This window comes from Bombus fervidus, chromosome 5 (genome assembly GCF_041682495.2).
Source record: "Bombus fervidus isolate BK054 chromosome 5, iyBomFerv1, whole genome shotgun sequence".
NCBI lineage: Eukaryota > Metazoa > Arthropoda > Insecta > Hymenoptera > Apidae > Bombus > Bombus fervidus.
In genome coordinates this window covers 17974790-17993490 of record NC_091521.1, presented here as the reverse complement: position 1 = coordinate 17993490, position 18701 = coordinate 17974790, and the positions used below count along the sequence as shown (strand labels likewise).

Below are 18701 nucleotides of genomic sequence, written 5' to 3'. Positions count from 1 at the left end.
AGTTCTATATAAAATGTGTTGACACAACTATATATTAGACAAGATACACTGTGTATATATATATGTGTATTCATATATAGTACACACACACACACATACACAAAATATTTTAAAGAAAATCATTAATAAAAATGCTGACAAGAAATTCATGTTAAATTAGCTTTATCGACGATATTTGATAAAGAAGACTGAAATATTAGAAACATTTGAACTTTAGTTTTTAAGAAGATAAATAGAGTGTTTTAAACGAAATTGAACCGTTCAGATAGCTGGCATAGGTTAAGAGCGAGAGGTGGGGGTATTAGAGGCACTACGTTGGGCGTATATGAATACGTCAACGAGAGATGCCGTCGTTTCGTGTTTCGAGTTTTTGCACAACAGCCGTGGGCCAAGCAACAACGCACTCGCGCTCAAGTCGGATTACGTTCTTCAAGAAAGATTCGAACTCTTATACTGATTATTCCACAACCGAATTACTGCAAACTATCTTTCTCTCAATGCTTTTGGCCTAACCTCTTCTATCACAAACTACAGTAGAACATGACAAAAGGTGGCATCACTGGAGACGTGTTGGAAGCACGGACGGAGCTGTGCTCATTGATATGACGCCATTTTACTAACCTTTTCGGCGCGGATCGCAAGGATCCACTTAAGGTGCTCCATTTCGTATCACTTCAAGAGCGTCCGAGTCTATCGTTCAGATTTTACAAATCTTATACATACTTTTGTAATTCGGAGCGATTCATTCAAGCAGAAATTTACCGGAAGGTATGCATCTCTCATAGCACTGGGATCATTTTTGTGTGCAATAAAAGTTTACCAGCAATCCTTTTTTGTTGAATCTTGTTATCACGGCATCCTGATCTCGTGTATTCTTCCATTCGTCATATTTTAACATTAATTTCATTGTAGTAAACTGTTTTTGTGGGAACTTTGGGACTGAATCATTGTGGAATGATGTTCACTACGAAAGGCTTCTTGCATGTCATACCATGTACTCAGTTTTGTAATACCCTTGTCAGAGGCATTATAATTAATTGCTTGTTACTTTACTCAGTGTAATTTAAATCTAAAGTTTAATTTTCTGTGATTTATTATCAACATGATGTTCAATGTTTTTCACTTGATTTATGAATCGTCTTTCAAAGCTAATTGAAATGTTTTTGTTTCCTGCGATGTAACTGCTATGTAACAGATTAAATTCTGCATAAAAAGTGATTTTAAATATTTGGTTATATAATTATTCTTGTTGTTATAATTATATCCATAAAATAGTAAAGAAAGATCTTTTAATAAGCTGAATGTAACAGGTGGCTTTGTAAATATATCAATTATAACATTGATTAGAATAGGATTGATATATAATTTTGGTGCTCTTAATTTTTGTTTAATTAACATATATGATTTAAACATTTAATATAATGATTCGTTAATGTTATAATTGTTTGAATAATATTTATGACACACACACACACACACCACATTCTCCTATATAGTAGACTATAATAGTTTATGAAATAATCATTTCACGATCGTGTAATCTCTTATATTAATTCACTATATTTTGTAGTGGTTGTTAATCTAATACATAATTAATTACTGTACAAGACAAATATTTCTTTCTTATTAGAATATTTTTATATTAAAACATATTTTATATGTTGTAGGTAATATCACTGTAGCTAAGCAGTGCTATTATGGAAGATGAGGATGGTGAAAGTAAAGTTATGGATATGTGGAGCATTTTGGGAAAACAACAACTTAAAGATACTTCTATTGGAAATTCGCTAAAGTCGTCAATTGACAGTATATACACTGATGTGATAGAAGAAGAAAAACAATTATTGCAATATAATTCTATTGCAACAAAGGATTCTGCAAGCAAAAATAACAGTACAGGACCGAAAATTGTGTTTAAGGGTTTCAAGAAACGTATTTTGGCACAAGCTCAAGAAACGCAAACGAATACGTTGAAAAACATAACACAGGAACAACAATCACCACATTCTAATGCATCCAAAAGTAGCAAGGAAAAAAGGACAGAAATTAAACGGGGCAAAATAACAGAATATGCACAATATTTGGGTCTTCAGCCTTCGTCAAAGAATAAGTGTTCAAAGTGTCAACCGTCATCAAGTTTGTGCTCTACATTGAAACAAATTTCATGTACTTGCAATTCTACAATGACACCAATGCCCAGCACATCAGAATCCACTACAGTGCCACATTCTCCTAATTTTAAAATTACAAGAAAAGTTTATCTTTGTGCAGCATGTGGCACGTATTTTGAAAATTGGAACTTATTTTTACATATGAGGGATATACATAAACGTCATATATGTTTATTTTGTCTTGGAATGTTTGGTCAAGCTGAAAGGTTGTCGCATCATTTGACAAAGAAACATAGTGTTCCAGAAATGGCATTTACATCTGTCGAAGATTTTTATGGTGTTTTCAAAGGATCGTGTTATCTAGTTTGTTGTACATGTGAGAAAGTTTTTTCAGAAACGGATAATTTTTATAATCATTTCTGTTCACCAACGTCTAAGCAAGATGTTACTGCTTCCATATGCACATTATGTAGACAAACAGGTTCACACGCAAGTACATGCAGTTTAGCCATTGAAACCAGTAAAGAAGTAAATTCTGCTTTACCACCTACTCCGCAAACAGGGATAATGTCAACTAATATGCTTGATAAAGATGTAAGTAGTGAAAATAAGACTGTTCCAAGGAAATCGATGAAAAATAATAGGTCTAAACATATGGAAGACGGTACATCCAATCAACAAAAAGTAAATATTCATGCAAAAAAGATCAATAATAAAGTTGCTGTATCTCAGTCAAACGAAAGCCAAGTATTTGATGAAACATTAAGCAGAGATGAAAATTCTCAGAACGTAGTAATGCACAATGTGATTAAAGACACTGTTTCAGAGACAATAATGGAAGTTTCAAAGTGTATCGAAGATTCCTGTGAAGAAAAGGGAGAAACAAATGAAAAAGAGATTTGTCCAAATAATTTGGAATTAAATTCAAATGATTCACCCAGCCATAATATGCCATATGATAGTGTAACGGAAACTATTATGGAGGTATCGCGATGTACAAATAACGTAGAAGATATTGATGACAAAATTAAGAAAGAAAATGTAGATGTAGTCGATATGTTGAATACATCTGATAAATCGGAAACAAATTCTACTAAACTCGATACAAAAATTGTAAATTCGACCGAAGAAACTAATATTAAGATAGACGATGTTAATTCTGTAAATCAAGAAACAGAAGAAAATGTAGCCAAAAGGAAAACAGAAGATATCGTATTGGAAACAGACTCTCAGTCTCAAATGTCTGAAAGTTCTGCGCATAGTCCAGTTAGTCGATCATTATTTAGCCCGCAACACGAATCACATGTATCCGACCTTCAACCCAAAGAAAAAGCTTATGACAATGATAACAAAGAAAATTTCGATGTACCTAACGAATCTCAATCTTCGATATCGTTCAATACCAGTGAAGCTCCTGATAGAAGTTTAGTTATAAAGATATGTACCAATAGGAATTCGCAGTTTTCTGTTGCGACCAATAGCGAAAATATAGAGAATAACGTTGTTAAGAAGGAAGAAGAAAACAACAATGCAGAAAGTTCACTGACAGAAGAGAAAGAATGTAACATGTTTGAAGAGGACAAAGACAGCAGCGTTACTTATCAAGTTAATGACGAAGACAGCGATTCCGATAGTTCGAAATTAGCGGTAGTAGATAGCGTCCCTGAAGAGACAGAGAATATCGAAGAAACTAGCGAACATAAAACGGTAACAGGAATTAAAATTGAAACAGACATGAGTATCGAAAACAATGAAAATGAGACTGAAATTACCGATGAGAAAGCAGCAGATAATATAGATACAAATGAAAAATGGGATGAAGAAATGAAAGACGTTAGTCAAAGTCGGATGGAAAATATAGCACAGCCTCAAATACAGCCAAGCGATGGAATAATATTGGCTGGAGAAGATGTTCCTTGCATCGATCTTAACGTTGATGGTATTTTAGACAGTACAGAGATAGAAGATTTATTGAAACGTTGTATAGAAGCAGCAAGTCCTTTCTGCGTTTACTGTAATCATGCACGTCATATAGCAGTGAATGGTAAACAACTAGGATTGCACATGCTTGCGGAACATAAATTTCAACCTCAACATCCTGCCATAATTATTCAAGCAGAACAATTTATTACTAGAGTGAAAAAGTCTCTCGATGAATTAGACCTTTACTTCTTTAATTTAGATTCTTACAGTAGCACAAATGGTACATACAATATTCCAAACGCGAGGACTTACGAATGCTTTCATTGTAGATTTCACTCTGCCATACACAAGGAACTTTATTTGCATAACCGAAAGATGCATCAAAAGACAATCTTGATCTGTATAATGTGTAAATCCACTTTTTATAGTTATAGCGAACTACTTTGTCATCTATGCCCTGGAACTTACTCTCCAAATATTAACGTCAGATACAGATGTTGTCTGTGCCCCATGGCAAATCTTCCATCTGCATTTAGATTAATGGTACATTTACGCAAAAGGCATCATGCATGCGACGTTTGTTTGGAATCTACCGGAAATCAACAACGTCTTTCGAATCACGTTTGGAAACATAAGCTTCATCACTTATGTTATAGATGTGGGATTGCGTATAGAAACAAACCAGACATTACCAAACATTTATTTTGGAAGCATGGTACGGAAAGCGTACTGTGTAAAAAGTGTTTACAGAAAAAGTGGCCGCATATTTATCACTTTTGTATACCACCTACGGCTTTCGTTTGCGAAGAATGTGGTTCTAGTTTTTCACGAGCCGTCGCTTTAAAAGTACATAAAAGGTTACATTCCGGAGATCATCCGTATGCTTGTAGCGAGTGCTCAGAGCGTTTCATTTCTCGAAAACTGTTAGACAAGCATGAAAACGCTCATAAAGAACCACCACCAGTTAGCACAAATTTGATGGACACGGTGAGTCAACAACCATTGATCAATGGTGAAAAGTCAGAGAAAGAAAAAATAGGCATAAGCGATGGTAATATGTCTGCAACCGAGTTGGTTAAAGATATTAAAGAACCTGTGAAAAAGGTCGTTGACGTTTACGACTTGCCACCTTTGAATTTGTCTTCGGAAAGTGATACGGATTCTGAGGATGAGAAACCAGAGATGAAGGAACCGGAGAACACGGAAAGAGTTAAATCAAACGAAGAAAACGCACCATCTTCAGCGAATCAACCAAATTTCACTTCCTCCGAGGCTGTTGCAGACAGTATAGTAGAGGTCGAACAGAACGAGGAAGAGAAAGAACAAGGAGCGCAAATCATGGATGGTATCTGGGATAATTTTAAGAGTTATACAGCTAGTCTAGAGATGAAAGAGACGGCTAATAATTTTGCGATCAAAGAACCAGAGCCAGAAACCGATGTAGCATTCTTAAGAAGTATAGTATTGGCTGATCATGATTATTGCGTTGTATGGTTAAACAAAGAAAAGGATAAAGATACGATGTCCAAGGTGAACGAGAAAGAGGAGGTAAACACAAGCGGGGACCAAGATTACTTAAACAAGGTGGAGAAGAGTTCCGTGGAAGGTAACGAAGTTCAAAACAGTAACGAGGACGATCCGAATAAGAAAAAAGCGAAAAGTCCGAAGAAAAAGAAGCAAAGTGGTGGAAGTACATCGTCGAGTGATTCGTCTAGCGATAGTGATTCGAGCACTTGTTCCTGTGGGACAAATTGTAGCTGTAGCAGTTCGTCATCCGGTAGTTCTTCTAGTTCTAGTAGCAGTTCGGATTCGGATAGTTCCACTTCGGAAGGTTCTCCAAAGAAGCAATCTAATCGAAAAGAACGAAAGAAAGAGAAAGAAAGTACACAGGAGCCGGAGACTGGATATGCCGAATTGGAGAACAAAGAGATATCTGTGGAAACGAAGAATGGATCCGCATCGGTTCCGATAGAACCGGTTTGTCCGCCACAACTGTTACTGAGAGAGTCCGATCTAGAAACCGAGGAAACAGAAACGGACGAAGACTTTTACGACGAGCATCCTCAACAGCTTGCGAACAAATTGCTCGCGGAGAAACGAAACCAATTGATGCTTCTAGCGGCGGTTGCCCCTGCATCCACGGAGTCAACGATACCACCACTGAATAACGGATTAACAGATAGGGACACAACGGTCCCTTCTCCAGATATAATTCCTACCACCACGGAGGAAGATCAACCTCAGCAACAGCAGCAACCGCAAAAGAAGAAAGTGAAAACAAAGAAACGAAAGAAAGGAGAAAAGACGAAACAGCGTAACGCGACGCCAACCGTCGAGTCCATTAAACTAAACATTCCTAAAGCGTTTTACCAAAAGAACCCGGGTTATTCGGCTTCGTCGCCAGTGTTGATGCAATCGAACATGGGGTTGATGTCGAACGTGTCGACGAACGATGTGCACTCGATGAACGCGAGTGTCGAATCCCAAGCGATGGTTGTAACAGGTCAAAGTATCGGTGGCAGTGGTTCCGAGGCAGAGAACAAACGGTCATCGAAACGAAAACGAGTACCAAAACGATTTTACGGTGATTCCAGCGACGACGAGGTGGAGAAACAGCCGACGGTGAAATGGAGGAAGGTAGAGACGACGCCTTCTTTCGCTACAGTGCCAAGCGTAAAGCCATTACCACCGAGATTGTCTATTGGCGGTAAGAATATGGCTTATAGACCGATCGAGAGACAATCAGAGAATCTAGGAATGGCTACAGCTTCTGCCACCGAATCGGAGGAACCTGCGGATAGTAGCAGCGATTCCAGCGATACCGAGGTAGAAGCCAGTCAACAGATGCAGACGCATCTGTCGGAGGGTAACCCTCCAGCCCCGGAGCGACCAGTTAATTTATATTGCTATTGTCAGTGTCCATACGACGAAGTGTCAGAAATGATAGCTTGCGATGCCGAGGATTGTCGCATCGAATGGTTTCACTTCGAGTGTGTTGGTATTATGGTACCGCCTAAAGGCAAATGGTATTGCCCAGACTGTAGAAAAAAGCACGGCATTGTGCAAAATAGCGAGGACTACTTTGACTGATAGCAGCGGGTGGTATCTTGAATGCGTGTGGAAATTTCTATCAAGGCGTATTTGATAATGGATCTTTGAGTTTATCTCTCTCTCTCTCTCTCTCTCTCTCTCTTTTTCCCTCTTCCTCTCTCTCTCTCTCTCTCCCCTCCTCTCTTGCGTTTTCTTTTCTCTCGCTCTTCCTCCGTTGATCTATCTATGCGTCTATACCTATGTGTCTCTCTCTTTTTCTGTTTTTTTTTTTAAAGTTTTTTAAGTAATTTAACGAGAATACGTTCGAGGTGCTTCGAATATCGTTTGAAATGTAAAACGCTTGCTTTATCGTCTTTTATTTATCAGTTTGACGAATTCTATGGAACCTTAATACATTATAAATTTTTAAAAACATACGATACATTCTAAAAATACTAGATCTGTATTAAACAAATACAGTTTTTATGTGAACAAATGGTTATAGGAATTGTCTTGTTCCTATGTTGAAAATAATTTTTAAAAAGCTTACATAATAATCATGTAAACAGGATGTATCCGAACAGCCTTGAATTATTATTCACGAATATAACACGAATTTACATACAATGATAGAAGAAAGAGAGGGAGAAGGAGGATAGGGCGGTAAAGAATAAGAGAGAGAGAGAGAGAGAGAGAGAGAGAGTGAGAGTGAGAGAGAGAGAGAATTGAATGTCCATTACTATTCCCAACGTTTTCTTTCTTTCTTCTCAGTAAGCAAACGAATCCATACACTGTTCCACGTTGATATTTTTCTTAAGCCGATACGATAATGAAAAGAAAAAAGGAAAAAAACAAAAAATGTTTGTATATAACTGTAAATACGTCTTAGAGTTTATAACAAGGAAGTAAGGTTTTTTGTGTACATTTGTTTGTACTTCTTTTAAATGACAAAAAGTGCGCAATGTATAAATTTAGTGTAGCCGAATAGGCAAGTAATAGCGTTCTAGAGCGAAATTCTAGGCTACATCATAGAGAAATTCTTGAAGCCTAGTATGAGAGGGGAGGGCTGTGTTTTCATTAATTCAAAATTGCGATAATCGCGGCTGATTGTCGGCACTGCTGGCGGTGTCTGTGCCCCCGTTTAAAAAACGATCGAATATTTTCGATAAACATCGTTCTATTTCGACAATCGGCTCGAAATACCGTTCTCGCTCGAACCACTATCATTTTGTTCCTTTTTCCTTTCTTTGTTCTTCTTCCCTCTTCTCTTTTTTTTTTTTTTTTTTTTAAATCGCTTGAATTTTTCAAATTTTTACAATTATACGCGTTGAGACTTACGTTACTTTCCCACGCTCATATTTCTTCCGTTTTTAATAGTATATCGTGGAAAGTAAATTTCCATGATAAGATTTCTGTCGTTTCGTCACGCTTCATGTTTTAGAATAACGAACGAGTTAACGAGCGGATCTTTTATCGTTTTCTAGTCTAGTTCTTACTTGTTTTTCATAATAGCTCTTCTGCCGACAAACATTTTCCGGATTATTGTACAATTGTAGGTACTTTATTCAAATTAGTTAGTAGAACGCTTGAAATTTCTCTCTTTTCATCTTTCATCGTGTAATATTTCTTGGTTCGTGAAAATCCGGTGAAATGTACGTGAGCGATGAAATACGAGCGAAGAATTGGCGTATATATATTTCTGATCGAAAAAATGTTCCGTTTGTAAAGAATTATTAATTTTGAAATGGTATTTGACTATTGAGCTCGTATTTATTATTAATTATATTAAAATTATTTTATTTTCTACACGAAATCAGCCGTAATTTAATCTACCAGAGTATGACAAAAAGAAGAAAAAAAGGAAATAAAAAATCATCGGTCAGAGTTGACGGAGAAGGAAGATGCCTGTTTACTGATTGAACTTACCCTTGTCTCATTTGTACTCTCTGACCAATTTCATTATCAAACAAAATTCGTAACTGAGTCTGTTAATCGGTAAAACGATTTTCATTTCCTTTTTAACGCTTTAAGAAAGAAACGAATTGACATAATATACGTTAATGTTCGTACATGTTTAATAGGAAGTCGCAATACATTGTAATGGTAATAATATTAGTATGGTAATAATAATCAACGTTAATGTGCCAGCAATGCAAATAACGGCACACAGATTAATTAATCATCGTCAGCCCTCGTTTCCTCCGGCAATTCAATACCCATGATGTCCGCGATGAAATCTTTGTAAGATATTCTCTGTATTATAAATAATAATACATTACTTTCGGCGAGCCTAAATGATTATTTTCCTCTTTCTCATCCTTAATACCATTCAACGTTTCAACATTTCTATGATTATGCCAGCTTTTATTGTAAAGAACAGTATAGTAAATCGATAATCATACTTGTTTCGTATTTGCTTGTGCATGTCTTTAACGAGGATACTTATTTTTAAAAACGTAAGAATTATTATAAAAAATGATTTTAAACAAACTTAAGTATCGAAGGTTTTTTAGTGTTTTATCGGTCGTCCAATTATCGAATGTCGATTAAATTTTGTATTCAATAGTATAAACGTATAAAAGTATAAAACAATAAAGATAACGACGGCGCTTCACTTTACCATTCAAAAAATATTAAATTCATAATTTACGTATCATAGTTCGATACTTTTTCACGTTATCCTCAACTTAGTAAATTTTCTTTCTTAAAAAATATGTATATAAATACTTAGACGTGTAAGGTCCATCGGCTTTGTATATTTGTCGATTTTTCTTAATAAGAAGATGAAGTGTAAAGGTAATTTTTTATATAAAAAAATACTATCATAATATAAATACAATAATAAAAATATAATAGATTTTTCTGAATGTAAGAAGAGACATCTCTATGATACAAGAGATACGATATAGTAATACGCGAATAACGACCGATATAAAGTATCATGCGATTAATTTCTTTCACCACGAATGCTTTATGTGTTGCAATATATTTAACATGTACTTTTATTATTATTGAAAAAAAATGAAGTGGTGCTTTAGTTTTGTAAACTTAGATAAGTTTCCGTCTATTTTTGAACTTTTAATATAAGAAAAAATACTTAAAAAAAAAACTTATTTTAATTGTTAAATATACCTCTGGTAAGAACGTAAAATCAATGGATGTGGATTTTTTTTCGTTTCGGTCATTATATATTTCATCCACATTCTCGTTAAAACCAACAAGAAACTTCATGTATGCAAATGCCTCTTGAATTTTTAATGGTTCTCCTAGAAAAAAAAACTTGCTTAAAGTTGAAATTAAAATTAACGTTTAAAGCACAAACATGAATAACACGTCGGACGTTTTCCAAAAAAATATATCAACTAACCAAAAGGTATGCCATTTTGTACAAAAAACTCGGAAGGACCTTCGCCTAACAATATTCTCATAAACTGTTCTCGAGTTAACGCTGGATTCTCCGGCTGCGAAGCAGGGATTTGATCTGAATTTGCAAAGACTTGGAAAGCTTCTTGTATTTGATGCAGCGAAATTCCGAAAGCTGGCCGATGATTTATATAAAATTTGACAAAATCTTCGAATTTAATTTCTTCGATCAAATGACCGGTCTCCGCGTAATCTCTGTACGAGATTTCACCCATAAGGATTTCTATCTAAAGCGTAAAATAATTTTACATTAAAAAAGAATAATTAGAACGACAAATGAATTTTCCATCTCTTCGATTAAATAATTAAATAAATAAAAAGTAAAATCATTACCTCCTCGTTGCTGGGATAATATCCAACGCCGCGCATGAGATTCGGCACTTCTTTAGTGTTCACTTTGTCGGATATTAATCTGGGAGCTATTACATTCTCGCCTTGATGTAAGATTTGAGCATAATAAAACAGGTCTTTCATTTCATTGATAAGCCAACCTTTCTCACCACCCTCTATCAGACAATAATACGGTGCAAGTCCTTTACCTCCTAAATGCGCTAGTACATCGACAGACCTAACTTAACAGAGGTATATGATATAGTATTGTAAAAAAGGTAGCTTAATGTATAATAGTATAGTAGTGAAAGTAGTAAGTAACGATATTAAACGGTAAGTAGAATATTAAGTTATAAGTAAGTAAAAATATTAATTAAAAGCAACTGCGTTAAAGGGAAAGAAAAACATACGAAATATTTTTACAACGAAAGCTTCGGGTATTATATATTTGCTTTTTAAACGATAAACAACTATTAGTATATCGAGGAAAACAATGTTCTTCTTTCAAGTGGATATTAAATAAAGTCTGGAATTATTTGATTTCTACGTATTGCTGAGAAGTACCTGCATTTTATTTTCCACATCAGTGTGCACGGATCATTGTAACCAAAAGTGAACAAAATGTTCCCATCATTGCTAAGGCAAATATTACTGACCTATTAAAACGAGACTTTGAAATAGATCAAAATATCTCAAATATATAGAGAACGTCTTGTAATATGTGGTCGTTTAAGGAATTGTTTCACGTTTTATGCATCTTCCGTGAATGTGAGATATCAAAAAAGTGCAGAAAACTCGCCCTATCTAGCGCACAAAATCAAATAGAATATATTATTTATATGTGAATTTACCTTGTAGCTTCAGGCGTTGAATATGTTCCTAAAGTTGGTCCCACACAGTACGAGACACTCTTTATATGTAGTGATGTATCAAAATCAGAGAAAAATTAGCTTTTATTGTAAATTTATTTATTTTTTATTGTAAATAATATCTCTCTAATTACTGACAATTAGATTTTTTTCGTATTACGGTGTAACATAGTGAAACAATCGTGTACACTGTACACGACGCTTCTTACCTTGCGTGGATGCCCTATCATTCCTAAAATCTTGTAAGGATTCCCATCGAAAGGAAGTATTTGAAGACCTATTTCCTTATTAGTTGCAAATACCATGTATTTACCAGCTTTATATTCTTTACCAGATAGTACCTACGCAACGATCCTTTTAATTAAGTATAAAATAATAATTTCCTATGAACACAAAGAACCAAAATTTATACGATTCCTTACTTTGAAATGCTTAACCGGGGTATCACAAAGCGGTCCCAAAAATGTTCCTCGAATTGTTTTCGTTATATCGTTTAGCAATCTGTATTTGTACTAGATAATAAACGTTATAGATAATGTTACATGTAAATACTATATGAAATGCATCATCTTGTCCAACTTAATTACGTATGTGGTAACATACTTGTGTATGTATACAAAGGATCCTCTGTATTTTGGTAATTGGCGATACAACCAACAAAAGAGCGATTTCGTAGTACGAAGAAATAAATTAAAAGTATATGATAAAATTTCATCGTATTATCTCGAAACTTTGTTTTCGATAATATAATATCTCTACTTATATTATAACATAGAATCGTCTCTTTCTCGATCGTAACGTCATATCAATTACGAGGTGTATATACTATGTATACATACATATATATGTATATGAATATATAGATGTACAAATAGATTCGATATGAAACCCGATAAAAAGTCTTATCTTAGTTTTAATTTAATGTTCCGAATTGTAGAATCAGTTAAAAGATATCCAGATTATTACTTCGGAATTAGAGTACATCAGAAATCCTTCAACGCCCAAGTTAGGGTACCAAGCGAGACAAAGAGGAATAGCTTCACATTCGATTTGATAAGTGTTCATTATCTGCAAACCAGGAACAGGATATGGCCCGCTGCAAAATGCAAATAATCTCTAGAGTTTAATTGTACGTTATATGTATTTTTCTCTGTTATTTGAAATATATGATTTACCTATTTTTAAGGTCGTACTCAATTAGGTACCGATCCTCTCCTAACGAAAAAAAACGATATACGACGCTTTCGATAGTAGCTGGCCCGAAAAGTATATCTCTTATTTTTGCAGTATGAGAATGATACTTTCCGATAAAATCCCATAAACGGGAACCGCTTGGCGAATCACCTATTTTTTTAAATACCGCTACCACTAGTGTGTTATCCTAAAAGAAGATAAAAGGCTGTCTTTTGCCTCGTGTCGTAATAATTATAAAGAAAATTTTATTTTCGATTAAATTGTTTGACAATAGATGCGATATTAGTTTACGGTTCGATGATGCTGCTTATTTACCGCATAAGCCATGTATTCTCCGCACTCTGTGAAAGCCAATTTAAGTATCGATTCCGTGGAATGTTTGTACGGATTTTTATCAAGAGGTTCTAAAGTGAGAGGATGCAACATCCAAAGGGCTCCATTTTCAAGGCCACATGCTAGTAAATTACCTTTAAAATCATTGAAACGTTTTACATTGAAAATCGTCCGGTCTGTAATTTGAAAATATCATGAAAGATCATAGTTGACAAAAGATTCACCTATTGGTGAATATTTCAATGCTGTAACAGCGATCAGTTTCTCGTGGCTCTGTGGGCATGTGACATAAGTTATAGCTCCTTTCTTTACTTGCTTATCCAATAGTATATGAAAATCTGGAAGAGGTGGGGTCTTCCTGCACACGATACGCTTACGTCTCTCATAATCGTATAAAGAGATGAAACCTTGTAAGTTACCGGTGACTATAAAATTGCTAATAAATAAAGGAAAGCACGGTGTTGCGAAGAAGTATAATTTTACGAAGATTAAACTATATATACTACGTCGTAAAAGTCAGATTTAACTAGAACTTAATCAAATTCCATTAGTGTAAATACCTTCGAGGATGCGCGTCTAAACTGGTTATCGCAAAGTTTTGATCTTGAAAGATAAATCGGCACTTTAACGTAGGAATTTCTATCAACGCAACTATTCCACTCGAACAACCTTTACGAAAAATATTACACAACTTTTGGGTATGAATTCCATTTAATATTAATTTTCTGAAAACCTTGCCAGATCATTTAATGCGGTGAAAAAATCTATGCTGTGTATGCTCTTTCAAAGAGCAAGTGTACAAAAATGTAATAGCATTTACCGATAATGAAATTTTCAATATAAAAAGGAGCACTTTCGACGGTAGCATCGGTAGGCGCGTGAGGTAATTTTGTAAATGCTTGCTGATTTTTATTGTAATTCTTCAATGTTTCTTCCAAATATACAGACATCGTCGATGGAACTTGATCACGATACCTCATCGATTCTATTATTTCTATATATTTCAGTTTTCTCTCGTCAATATTATCTTCTAATTTAATTTCCGAGTATTCTTCCATTTCTTCTTCGTTCTCGAAATCTTCTTCTTCGTCAGATTCAACTGCAAGATAAAATCTAATCATTTTTTGCTTTTGTTTTTTATATTATTTACGTTATTAAATTCTTCGAGTGAGAAGATAACGACGTAATCACTGGTGATCGATAGATGACTAGACAGATGATTTTTAAATAGTTTACGTTCGAGGGAACCTACCTAATCGAATGACTAATTGTAAGTCGTTGTTATTGAAAGCGGTGATGTAATAATGCCGTAATGACCGAAGCAGGATATAGTATGATCAAAAACTGAATAATTTCGGCTTCAAATTCATATCCTTCGGATTTATATCATTTCGGAATTTTGGAAATAGAAGATATTCTGTAATAGCGATAAATATCGAACTCACGTTTAGATTCACCGGCTGCAGACACAGGAGCTAATAACGTGGACGAAAGATCAAAACTTATCGATCGAATAGAATCCAAAAGTTTATGTTGACACCAGTAGAGTATTTTTAAATCAAGATCGTAAAAGCTGATGCGCCCTTCTAAATTTCCTGTTACTATCCTTCTAAAATTGTACATATAATACAAATTTTGATAACACTGTATTTACAAAAATAAGAAAACTTCATTTACGACTGGAAAACTATGCTTATAATAACTCGATTACTATTTGTAATTTAAAATAAGTAATATAACATATACAGGATGTTTACGATATCAGTTGTCAATGTTTTTTTCGAATTAACAATGACAAACCGAATAAATCTTTAACCGGAGATAGTATATCGATATTTTGTACGCCTCTAATATTGGAAAATATCAAGTACCCATCGTGATATAACATCACCGTAATACTGTTTTTCTCTAACTGCACAGACTTGATGTGTCTCTTTTCCTTGTTGTTAGCTGCACTCTGATCCTTGCTCTTATTTTTCTGTCTCTCAACAAAAGCGCACCAAACCAGAACGTATCCTACGCATAAGTATCGAATATCAATCTTTCTAACAAAGATCAAACTGCAAGTTGCAATCTTCACATATCGGTAGATTATATATAAGTATGTGTAATAATTTTGCGAGAGTATAAACAAAATGGAATAACGAGTATAAAGAAGATGTAAAAACAATACCGTTTGTCGTTGCTGTTAATACCCGTTGTGTTTTAGGAATGTAACAAGAGCAATTCATGATCCCGTATCGTCGTACGTTACCCAAAATTTTTGGTATGTAATATTTCAATTCATCTTGCTCCTAATTCGTAAAAATTATCATTATCTATATCTAGATGTATTATATATTTCGCTGTTGAATTGCATCGAATCGCGAAGGTCAATTCGTCGAAATTCTTATGGAACTTGTAAAACTTGCGTGTACGCGCGCGCGCGAAAGCTAACATATGTACATATATAATAAAGAAATTGTAATTTAACGTAACGTTGTAGGTGTTAGATATTTGCAAATACGTTTTGATTTCATGCTGCTTCGTTCTATTTAGGGTGGACTATCTCGCGATCTAAGGAATAATTTCCCGTTCCCTCGTTAATATCACGTTGTTTGCTTTCTATCTGACCGTGAAATGGAAAAATATCGCAAACGATGCAGCGGCAGGGCCAACTTTGACATCGCTTTTCACGAGAACAGTCGAGTTCCGGCCCACGGTTCGTTTCGCAGAGTTGGCCCTCGTGACGTGAGTAAAATACGATGCAAGCGGAAAGAAAGTTTAACCCTGTGAATTTCAAGGTCAATTCTGCGGCAATTTTTTTTCGATAAATCTCCACCGATCTGGAGACGTAGATAGATCACGCTTTTGTGATCCGGTCGCTTATTTTTTATACACGCTGTACATTATACTGACCCATTTAAGGAATGCAACGCAGTAATCGGCAGTTAAAGCAAACTCCTCGGAACAGTCTTCGTTGAAAGCTATTTCCTTTATTCTATTTGAAAAAAGTTCAGTTAACTCCGTAAAAGCTGAAAATAATTTGCTTTTGAGAATTTCCATTAGAGGTATTAATACGCGTTCTATTTTAAACAGCGAAGTAACAAATTTTTAAACGAAAACGAATAACAAAAATTTTGGAGATAATATTAAAGCTATTATAACATATAATATGATATTCTTTATGTAAAAGTTAAATAAGACTGGTAAACAATACTAATGATTAACCATCAGGTTGATCTTTCCCATACGTCCATAGCCAAAACTGAACTTTTTGGTGAAATTCGTTTCCAACGGTTACTATATACTTGGCGTTTGGGCTAATTTTAGCAGCGGTCATTCCTTTATCACCATGTGGATTAAATAAAGTCGAGATTGGTACACTGCAATAACAATGGCAATAGCAACTACAAATATGTTACATTTTTCCAAGTATTTGATGTCATATTCGACGTTTGATTTGCGTATTTTGTTTATAATGTACATGGCGTTTTATAATAGGTGGGCAATATTTAAGGGCCGGATTCAGCACATAAAAGCAATAAAAAAGAATCCATATCTTCTTTTCTCTTTCATTCTCCTTCTTCGTGCGATGGATTTCAAGTATCCTCATAAACAAAAATCGAAAAATCGTTTTGAACATCTCGTATGAGGGTAATCAGATATGATCAGAAACGATGGAACGTAAAATTTGCTATATTTTTTAAACAAGAACAAATAGAACATACATCGATACGAATCTTTCTTATTGTTTTTGTTAGAATTTAATCTTGAAGTTAAGATTAATAATCTGTGGAAGACACAATGTTTATGTTGAAATAATATTCAGTGATGTTTATTAAACAGAACTACAGAACCTGATGTATATAAGCGAGTGATATAATTAACAACGTATACAAGAATTGTTGATTGTTGGTCAGTTACTCTCAGACTAGACTTAGGTAGTAACCCATGATCCTTTAAATACTTTGAGCCCCACTCTCTATACGGTAATCAGTATGACCTGTGTAAGTGTCCTGTTCAAATGCCTGTGTGGGTGTCTGTGTAAGGGTACTTATCCCTATGCGTGAAAAGTTGTATTCCAACTGTTTTCCTTTTTTTTTTTTTTTTTGGTGCTAAATCCACCTCTTAAATTGGTTTGCCCATTTATTATGGAACACCCTGTATGCGATACCTCCTGTAACGTCACTTATCTCCCCGATAAGAGAACTTGTTTGAATTTCGCTTGCTCACCTTTTCTGGTTCTTACTCATAACTTAATTCGACCTGTTGTACAATGCGCCGTAATAGTCGACGCGCAAATAAAAAACAGACGTGAAAAGATACGTTTTTCGCTCGTCGTGAAGCGTGCCCTCCTCCTCCCACCCTAGTTTCCATTCCATTAGTTTCTAATTATTAGCAAAAGAAAAGAAAAAATTGGGCCAATTTTTTTCGTCGCATTTCCAAATTTCATTACCCAGTTTCGGTGTCCCAAACGACAGTTACACAATCTTTTTCAAAATCTGCGGACAACAACCATTTTCCATCTTTCGATGTCGATAAAGTTGTTACCGGATTCTTCTACAAAGTTAATGCACGAACAAGTCATGTATGAAAATGCAAATATAATAGGCAAAAAGATCGATACATACATGACCTTGAAGACTTATCGCGTCTTTAGTCTTATAGTTGTAGATTATTATAACATGCGAACAGGCATAAGCGATGATCGTACGATTTTTTGTGGTTAAATTTATTATAGGTGTATCTGAATTTGTCCCAAAAGACCATAATAATTCCTGTATTTAAAAAGGTTATATATAGATAAATTCCATTTTTAACGATATATATACCTTTACATATACAATATATATATATATATATATATCGTTAAGGGTTGTTTTTAGGTTAGTTGTAATACGTATTATAATATTAATTAGCTTAATATTAAATAGATTTCAGTTTCTCGATCCTTTTAAAAGAAATTTAGGTATAACTATGTAAATCCATTGCTTACAAAAGGACAAAGATTAAAATCAGTTTCTTCCTTTTCGCAAGATGCCCCTACGTTGGTCTCTTTTCCACTTTTAGAATCCGTTGATTCCTTGGAGTACGATGCTATCGAAACATTCGCTGCCATTTTAATTGATTTACGTCTTAGAAGTTTTCGATTTACGACCTGAAATTAGCAAATGATATACCTAACAGTTTTTTACACGTATATGCATACTTATATATACGTATATGCACCTTGGAAATTTCTTCATTTTTATGCCATAAATTATGAACATTTAATTTTGAATACATACATACGTTTTTTACGTCAATTTTGTGTCACGTACATATGAAGATGTTAATTTGTTTTATATGTAAAACCAGAAGTATCGTGTTAATAGCGCACTATTTAAAATCATGGAAATGATATTTTGTAGAGCCGCCAGAATTTACTACAATTGAAACGATTCGCTTTGGCATTGATTTAATAAAAGGTCTTAAAATTTCTTTCGGTTTATTTTTTCCCATTCTA

General features: G+C 34.6%; 2 protein-coding genes across 4 annotated transcripts; one reads left to right on the top strand and one right to left on the bottom strand.

Annotated features, from left to right (window-relative positions):
• The first annotated feature begins 265 nt into the window (after positions 1 to 265).
• On the top strand, positions 266 to 9359 carry Mesr4 (misexpression suppressor of ras 4). Of its 2 annotated transcripts, none has more exons than XM_072004171.1 (2): positions 266 to 654; positions 1668 to 9359. In XM_072004171.1, exon 2 carries the CDS (start codon positions 1698 to 1700, stop codon positions 7122 to 7124), a length of 5427 nt encoding a protein of 1808 aa, XP_071860272.1. In that variant the 5' UTR covers positions 266 to 654; positions 1668 to 1697; the 3' UTR covers positions 7125 to 9359. The 2 variants fall into 2 exon arrangements, with proteins under 2 accessions (XP_071860272.1, XP_071860271.1); XM_072004170.1 differs by having other exon boundaries at positions 266 to 768.
• LOC139987671 (cilia- and flagella-associated protein 251) lies at positions 9180 to 18365 on the bottom strand. 2 transcript variants are annotated; one of them, XM_072004172.1, is made up of 21 exons: positions 18192 to 18365; positions 17827 to 17973; positions 17652 to 17755; positions 16424 to 16578; positions 16112 to 16227; positions 15387 to 15507; positions 15085 to 15229; positions 14659 to 14822; positions 14034 to 14312; positions 13774 to 13882; positions 13438 to 13649; positions 13196 to 13347; positions 12862 to 13067; positions 12653 to 12782; positions 12109 to 12198; positions 11896 to 12027; positions 11382 to 11473; positions 10821 to 11055; positions 10432 to 10714; positions 10197 to 10330; positions 9180 to 9317 (listed from the first exon to the last, which is right to left on the bottom strand). In XM_072004172.1, exons 1-21 carry the CDS (start codon positions 18312 to 18314, stop codon positions 9240 to 9242), a joined length of 3207 nt encoding a protein of 1068 aa, XP_071860273.1. In that variant the 5' UTR covers positions 18315 to 18365; the 3' UTR covers positions 9180 to 9239. The 2 variants fall into 2 exon arrangements, with proteins under 2 accessions (XP_071860273.1, XP_071860274.1); XM_072004173.1 differs by lacking the exons at positions 17652 to 17755; positions 17827 to 17973; positions 18192 to 18365 and adding an exon at positions 17429 to 17635.
• Between the last annotated feature and the right edge of the window lie 336 nt (positions 18366 to 18701).

Bases quoted from the DNA above. Each gene is read 5' to 3' on its own strand.
- LOC139987671 (XM_072004172.1), bottom strand. From the start codon at position 18,314: ATGGCAGCGAATGTTTCGATAGCATCGTACTCCAAGGAATCAACGGAT. The intron at 14,313-14,658 runs GTGAGTTCGATA...TTTATCTTGCAG, and splicing joins TGCAGCCGGTGAATCTAAAC to TTGAATCTGACGAAGAAGAA. The intron at 12,028-12,108 runs GTAAGGAATCGT...ATCGTTGCGTAG, and splicing joins CCCCGGTTAAGCATTTCAAA to GTACTATCTGGTAAAGAATA.
- Mesr4 (XM_072004171.1), top strand. From the start codon at position 1,698: ATGGAAGATGAGGATGGTGAAAGTAAAGTTATGGATATGTGGAGCATT.